Source organism: Cyprinodon variegatus, unplaced genomic scaffold, assembly GCF_000732505.1.
Source record: "Cyprinodon variegatus isolate N-32 unplaced genomic scaffold, C_variegatus-1.0 Scaffold1750, whole genome shotgun sequence".
Taxonomy (NCBI): Eukaryota; Metazoa; Chordata; class Actinopteri; order Cyprinodontiformes; family Cyprinodontidae; genus Cyprinodon; species Cyprinodon variegatus.
Window position 1 is genome coordinate 18,475 of NW_015152203.1, and position 8,231 is coordinate 26,705.

Sequence of the window (8,231 nt, forward strand, 5' to 3'; positions counted from 1 at the left end):
CACATTTGCTTTCTCTGTAAACGACAGTTTAGCGAGCTGTCCACCTAATGACATCACTTCCTGTCTGATGATGCTCTGAAAATGTCAAATGGGTCAAATTCAGTTATTGGCTGGTTTTTGAACCTAAAACTTATTTTTTTTATATACAGCCTAAATAACTATAAAGATAAACGAATCCAGAAGGACGAATTCTGCGCCTTGGACGGATCCACAGACTCACTGGACCAAAGTTCTCATGGTCTCAGTGGTCTCGCCATGGGGACCAAAGCTGCAGTGATCCGTCAAACGCTGTTTGCATCATGGAAGAAGAAGTGGAACCCTAACGTCCGTTTAGAGAACGGCTGGACTGAACCATCCTGCCTGCAGCAGCTGGTTCCTCTACAGGAAGCTTCAGATGCTGCATTTCTTCTGGCAGTCTGCTGAGTACAGTCTGATCGCTTCTGCTAAAGCTACAAAGAAGGCGACGATGTGGACACCTGCTACGACATTGAACTTCTCTTTGGGACTGAATTACAATCAATCAACTGCAGAAAGATCAATCAGATGCTTTGCTCCTTTCTTCTGAAACCTCTCCGTGGTCCTGAACCTGGACCTGGAGCAGTACCAACCATCTACCAGTTAGACCGGATCCCATGACTCCTAATTAGACTCTATTGAAAGACTGAGGAAGCTCATTAAGACCTGAACACCAAGTTGAGCCTGTAGCTGGACTGGTTTAGATCTAACACACTGGTTCTTGGAAAGCCACTGATGATTTAATGAGGTTTTCATGGACCTGGTTCTGTTTCCACATGATCCCTGCAGTTTGTCTGCTAAAATCAGTTCCTGTTCAAATGGAGTTTTTCCTCTCCACTGTCGCTACAGGCATGCTTAGTGTGAGGGATTGCTGAAGAGTCAATGATTCGATGCAATCAGCTGGTTTTCCTTAGATAGAAAACTTTGAATGGTGAACTGTAAAGTGCTTTGAGATGACATGATGTGAATTGGAGCTGAAATACTTTGATTCTTTGCTGAAAACCTGCTTAATTTGGCCACATAAGATGATAAGATGCTTCTTATCATTTTCAATCCTGAAATCACCACATTTATAGAAACTTTTAGTTTATAGCAGGGTGATGTTTGCTAAACTGGTCTAATGATTTATGGCATAAAAAAAGAAAAAAAAAACGAGATTAAATTTGATTGTTTTTTAATTAAATTTTTCATTAACGGACATCTTGGACGAGGACGTCCACCAGCCTCCCCACAGGGGTCATCATCTCCCTAAAGGTTGTTTTTTTTCATGTCAGAAGGAGCAACACCTCAAAGGGAGGGAATAATTTACACAGAATCTGCTTCCTCATCAAAATAAGTTCTTTACATGTTAAAATGTCCGTTTCTCAGCCCTCAGCATTAAAACAGTGGAGGACATGAATGACTAGAAGATCTTCAGAGGCATCATTTGCTCTGCGCAGAGAGGAGCGTGGCGATGCTCTGCTGGAAGGTTCCAGATTAATGAAGACTCGACGGCTTTTAGGTGTGACCCTAAAATCAAGTGAACGTAATAAAATGCTACATATATGATCCGACCGTCATGGTTCTGACCTCAGCCTTCATTATGATGTAACCCAGTGTGAACATTCAGGAACCATAACATCCCTGCTCAGGTGCAACTGACTGAAACCCTTCAGAAGGAATGGGCTGATTTAAACGTGATCTGGTCCTCATGGAAAAGCAGCTAACCAGTCCAGAACCAGCACCAGAGGCGGGAGCGGCTCAGCTTTGCATCTGGTTCCAGCGCCGGGTCGCTGTGGGGTCCAGCTGTGGGTAGAGAGGGTTCATCCTGCTTCAGAAAGCCTTGGATGTTAGGAATCCTGTTTGTGTGTTTCCTTTTTCCACCACCAGGAGGTGCCCTGTCTTCCCTGTACCTCCCTGCACACCTGCGGCTCATTGGATCATTATCTGGAGGAGTATTTGAGCAGTGGGCTGTCACTACCTCAACGCCAGAGTGTTTGCCAGTTTTGGGTAATCTAGCCAAGCTGAGTTTAGCTGAGTCTAACCTAGCATTGTTTCTATGAGTCTAATGAGTTTTTTCTTTTTGCTCTCCATCAGGAAGCTTTCCTGTGTTACTGGATACCTAGACCTTCACCCCCTGGAAGGAAATACAAAGTTCACACTGAGCAGGGGAAAACCTCCACATGTTCCGTTCAAGTTCCCATCGGGAATCCGAGTGACAGTCCGCTCCATTACTCCTCCGGGTCCAACGCCTGTCTACCTGTCCGCCCTCCAACATGTGCTCTTTTCACTGGATCACACACACAGACTGGATTCAAGGACTAACCAGGCCCCCCTCAAACGTGAGTCCCATTCCTGCACTTTCTAAGAGCATCCAAGATTCCCACGGTCCTTGAACTGACTTCTGAACTTCCCTTCTCACTTCCAGTTCCGGTTCACCAGCTCACTGAGTACCAGATCCTACTCCTCTCATCAGCTGGTTCATTTCTGCTGTTTTCTGGTTTCAGTTTTCCATTTTTCTCATGTCATTTTGTATTTTTGCTAGTTTTTATATTTTTTATTTGCTGATCTTTTCAACTATATTTCAAACCGAAAACCTTGGTTCCTCTCAGTAATTTCTGGAAGCACCCGTTCACCTGAGGTTTCCTAAGCAGCACTGAACCCTACCCAGTGAGCAGGCTAACTCGCCGGCCGTGATGCTGCATAATCCTCTACGCAACCAAACTGGGGGCGTCAGACGACCTTGTGCTTAGATTCCTGTCTCCATTGCTCGAACCCTCTGGTGCCCTGGCAAAAGAACCATTAACGGACACATATCTGTGCTGTACCAGATCCACTTAAATCAGTCCAGTCCTGCAGGCTGCTTAGCTCTATGCTAAACTGTCATTCATAGTACTTTATATATAAAAATACAAATGGAGTATTTGTGAAGTTTATTCATTCTCTAGTTCTAAGTTCATGGATTCATCTCATGAAAGACAACCTGGTTTATTACAAGAGTGGTGCAGGAATAATTCACTATCCCATTCAGTTCAACCAAAGCCTCCACCGTTTAGAGCCGCTACATTAAATGAAACCGCTCAGTTACTGACCATGAACATTTTCTCATTGCAATGCAGTGGGTTCACTGGTTCAACTGGAGCTGGATGTAAACTGGACAACACATCCAGTGATGATGCATCAGGTGCGCTGGGCTGTCATGATGCCTTAATTTTAATTAGAAGTCAAAGATTTCATTTAAACTGAGGAAGTAATTTAACCAACCTCAAAAAGAAGCACATCAGACCAACCTGACCACTGATCACATCTGCTCTGTCTTGGACTTGTGCCTCTCCACCACATACTTCCAATTCAACCAAAATTTCTACAGGCAGAAGCATGGATGTATCTCCTGTGTCTGCTATAGTGGTGAACTTATACATGGAAGAAGTAGAAAGCAGAGCTCTACACTCACACATGGGAACAAAACCCAGTCATTGGTTCAGATACGTGGATGACACATGGGACCAAATAAAGACCAAAGTTATCGACATGTTCACAGACCACATCATGCTGTGCTTTCAGGAAGAGTTTCTCTATGACCTTTAACTGTGCATATCTGTGAAGATTCACAGGCATCCAGGTCAAAGTTCAGTCTAGGCAACTGGGCGAGAAGTTTTCTAGAAGACGTTTTTCTAGGCTTCCTGGGAACAAAACCCAGTTATTAGTTCAGATACGTGAATGACACATGGGTCAAAATAAAGACCAAGGATATCAACATGTTCACAGACCACATCAACGCAGCGGACAGAAATATCCAGTTCACCTGAGAAGATGTGAATGATGTCAGCCTTGCCTTCCTGGACTATGTGGTTCAGATCATGGAAAACAGAAAACTCCACATAGAAGTCTACAGGAAAACCCACACACACCTACCAGTACCTCCGTTTGACCCACATCACCCACTGGAACACAAACTAGACCTCATTGAAACCCTGCAGACACCAGCAGAAACCATTCCCACCACTAACAGAGGGAGGATTAGAGAACAGGGAGATATCAGGACATCCCAGATGGACTTTTCTATAAACCAATAAGGAGATGTCTACTGAGAGGGACGAGAACAAAAGAAGGAACATCGTCTTTCCAGATGTTGCTGGATTCTCTGAAAAACTCAGGAGGATTTTCAACCAGCATCGGATCCCTGGACTCTTCAAACCCGGCAACAACCTGAGACAGAAACTGGTTCACCCCAAAGACAAGACGCCCAGAAACAAGACCGACAGCGTGGTTTACGCCGTTCAGTGTAGTGAAGAGACCAAAGACCTGTAGACTGGAGAGACCAAGCAACCGCTACACAGGAGCATGGCTCAATGCAGGAGGACTAACTCCTCAGGACAGGACTCAGCTGTTTACCTACAGCTGCAGGCTAAAGGATGCTAATCAAGCACGGGCCAAGGAAGACAGATGGTTTGAGAGAGGCGTTAAGGCGGCCATCTTTGCTAACCTGGAAAAACCGTCGTTGAACAGAGGAGGTGGTCTGGGACAGAACCTTTCACCTACTTCCAAAGCACTTTAAGGAACAATACCCAGAAGATTCACCTCTGACCTGCCCCCACCGGACTCACCCTTCAATGAGGCAGGTGACTGAAACCACTCAGAGGAGGGAGTTAACCACCCGTCAGAACCCACTATGACCATTAATGCTGCTTTCACAGCAAAAGTGTTTTTAGCGTCAAAAATGGACAAACCGTAGTTCACAACTCAGACTGTGGTCCAGCTGTTTTGCCGCTCGGCGCTCTGGTTGTTTATCTGTTCTGTAGCTTCCAGCTAGAGAGCAGCTTGGCTTTATTTACTTTAAGATCAAGTTCACCTCCAAACATCCTCTCTTCATCAGTTAATCAGGATTATAATCCCACTATAATCTGCAGTTCTTACTGGGAGCTCCAGACCTCCAGCATCTCGCCGGGAGGCAGTGCTGGGAATCCCCGCTGAAAGCTCTCTGCTGCGGCCAGCCTGTGGGGGATTTCCTGCTGCCGCTCGTAATGGCTGGAAGTGAATAGAAAGAGTTTTTAAGGTTTGGTAAAAACTGCAAGAACCAGAAAATACAATCCAATATTTTTCATCAGCAGGTTTTAAAACTCTTTGTTCCACCTAAAATATACTGATCTCAGTGCTTCCCACCACTACTTACAACCGAAGAATCCTATTGGATGAGAGGACAGAAGTGCTGTAGAAAACTTCACGTCCAGTTGCCTAGACTGAAGCTTGACCATGACCTGGATGACTGAGGATCTTCACAGATATTATAGAATATGAGCATAGAATGGAAAACCCTTCGTTATCCTTGTAATTACATTGAATTACATTGAAAGGCTTCAGTTTAATTCAAGAGCAGAAGATGAACAGGCTTACTGATGGGAATCAGTCTGGGAAGAGTTACAGACACTGTGGGAACTTCAGAGAACCCATGAGGGAACGTATGGAAAGGTGAAGAACCTTCCCAGGAGTGTCTGCCGCCCTGCTCCCTGAGAGGAATCTCTGAAGGAGAACATCAGACCATCACCGAGGGACTGAATGAAGATCGTGGAGAAGCAGAGTCAAAAGCCCAAATCTGACTCTGAACAACCTCAGCTAAAACTAAGTCTGCCTTTTCCACCATGTCCCTGAACGCCACAGACTCCCTGCCGCAGCATGGCTGGCGGCTCCACTGACGGCGGACGCTCTGGTTTTTCTGTCCTACCTTCATTGTTCTATGATGCGGTCGGTCATGCATCCACGTGGACTGCTGTTTATTTCAGGGGATTTTTATCGAACACATCTATTAGCAGTGATTAGTTCCCTAAACATGGATCTGCTCTGCGACGTCTGCAGGTCGCTTTGGCGTCCTGAGACTGAATCTGTCAGTAACATGGACGACCATGCAAAAAAATATTAATCTGAGTGACGATGTGAATGTTGACAAATTGCAGAAATAAACCCAACTGAGACGCTGTGAGATGATCTTAATCAGGCAGGTCATCCTGAAAATATGTTCAAATGAAAAGATTGGTGCAAAGCAGAGATGTTCACCACTCCGCAGTGATTTTAGATCGCTGGTCGAAGCCGGTTTAAATAGCTTTAACACATTAAATGATAACTTAAAGCTTTTTGTATTAACTCTGGAAGAACAGAAATATTATGTGACAAAAAAAAGTCTAATCTGTAAGAAGGCAAAGCATCACAGCATCTGTTTCACATCAGAACTACGTCCGCCTGTCCATGAAAAACACAAACACCAACTAAAGCATTCTGTCTTCTCTCTCTGGCAGGAATCTGCTTGGTAAGGTTTAGGATTTTACTAGTTAAATGTAGTGAATTAAGGATAGAAACTTTTTAAAACACTGTGTTGCTCAAACAAAAACTGTTTTTAAGTTTCTCTTCTGGTTTAATAACTAAATGTTTTCATTTCCCAAATATTTCCAGTCATCATTTAAAAAGCGTTTCGCTGTTTGAACCTGAGATTTTCAGAACGCTGTGGTTTGAAGATGCTGCGGCCCGTTCTTCATTTCTCGCCTGATTTCACTTCAAACACAAACTCAGCCTGTTAAAGACGTACAACGATAGTTCAGACCTCTGGATGCCAACAGAGGCGAAGACTTAAACCAGTAGTCTATATAAATGTGGGTCCTGTAGCGTAAACATTTCACGGAGTCCGACGGAGCGTCACGGCAACGCTGCTGCTGTCAGGCAACAGTGCTTATGTCATCAGCATCATCGGGTTTCTTGGGCTTGCTTGGGAGAGACTTGAGGTACTCCAGGTGACGGCGGGCGTCCTCCTGGTTCTGACGGACGTAGTAAACCACGTACGATATGACCATGGCGAACCAACCGAACATGGTGACCAGCATGGCGTAGTCTGTGGTCCTTTTGGCCAGGTTACAGAGGTCAGTGTCCACAGCCAAGAAGGGCCGGCCCTCCTGATCCAGAAGCTCTGAGCTCCTGCAGAGGAGCCTGGCAGCGGCCTCGTGGTTGTGAGCCATTCCGCCGATGGCCTGCTGAAGGGCGCAGTCACAGTGCCAGGGGTTATCGTCCACGATGATGCGGGCCTTCAGCCGGGCGAAAGCATCCCTGTGAACGCTAGTGATGCGGTTGTGGGAAAGGTCCAGCACCTGCAGGGTCCCCTCTATGCCACTGAAGGAACCCTCCCCTAAAGTTTCCACCGCATTATAGGAGAGGTTAAGCTCCCTCAGCAGACGCAGCCCCCGGAAGGCTTGGTCAGGCACAGCGCCTATTTGGTTGTGTTCCAGCCGCAGGAGGACGGTGTCCATGGGCAGGTTGGGGGGAATCTCTTTGAGGCGGGACTGGCTGCAGGTGACGTTGAGGCCGTGGAGGTGGGGGTCGCGCAGACAGCTGCAGCCTTTGGGACACATGCTGGCCGAGGGGAAGCACAGGGCCATGAGGACGAGGCTCTGAAGCAGCAGGCACATGGGGATGGAGCGCGACAGCCACAAGTCCAGCAGATTCATACTGACCAGCTTCCAGCAGCATCCCGCCTGGGGCCGCCACCGATCCTCTACACACATGACATGGTGGCTGCTGGGCCGCACGCTCCTCGCACCACAGAGGCTGCTGGGTGGAGGGATCTGATCATGCTGGGCTGAGACCTGGAAGGAAACAAGCAGAAAATCAATCCTGTTCTGGAAACGTCATCCCGTCACTGCCTTTAGAAACATGTTTGTTACTGATGAATAAAGCAGATAGAAACCAGAGTTTGACAAACGCCTCCTATCTTTTAATAATCTCATCTTTTTACACTAAAAACAGAAAAAAATGAGCATTTTGTTTAACTTTCTGTGTGACTGAGGTGGAAAAGGACAGCAGACGTAACATAAAGCGGAATCTGTGCCGAGTGTGAAGCTGTGGGACCCGTAGAAACTCCATGTTTCTGGGCATGAAGGAACAAACAGGAATGGAAATAATGATCTCTGGATGCTTCAACCGATCAATTCACAGAAAAAAGGATTCATTTCCTCATGTAACCTCAAAGACATCAGTGTTTGATTTTTCAACAAGATATGAAAAGGATTAAAACCAATGACAGTAGAATACACATTCAATAATAGATTTCATAAGAGAAATATAATATATTTTAGAGTAGAAAAAACTATTTTAGTGGAATAAAACATGTTAAAGTATCAAAAACTTTTACTTTAAGATCTGAGTTTTCTGACCTTTCTTAGCATGAGTTCCCCTCAGTCAGAAATAGTGATGACCGT

At 45.6% G+C, this 8,231-nt stretch overlaps 1 protein-coding gene and 1 pseudogene across 1 annotated transcript in view; one reads left to right on the forward strand and one right to left on the reverse strand.

The window, feature by feature from the left end:
• The first annotated feature begins 255 nt into the window (after positions 1 to 255).
• On the forward strand, positions 256 to 4,719 carry LOC107104451 (annotated as a pseudogene).
• A 1,258-nt stretch (positions 4,720 to 5,977) lies between these two features.
• The window catches only part of lrrc3b (leucine rich repeat containing 3B), a 16,398-nt gene continuing 14,144 nt past the window's right edge, over positions 5,978 to 8,231 (reverse strand). The window contains exon 2 of the mRNA XM_015404448.1: positions 5,978 to 7,619. Within this exon, the coding sequence (XP_015259934.1) occupies positions 6,699 to 7,538 (840 nt within the window). The 5' untranslated portion in view covers positions 7,539 to 7,619 and the 3' untranslated portion in view covers positions 5,978 to 6,698. The remainder of the gene's footprint in view (positions 7,620 to 8,231) is intronic.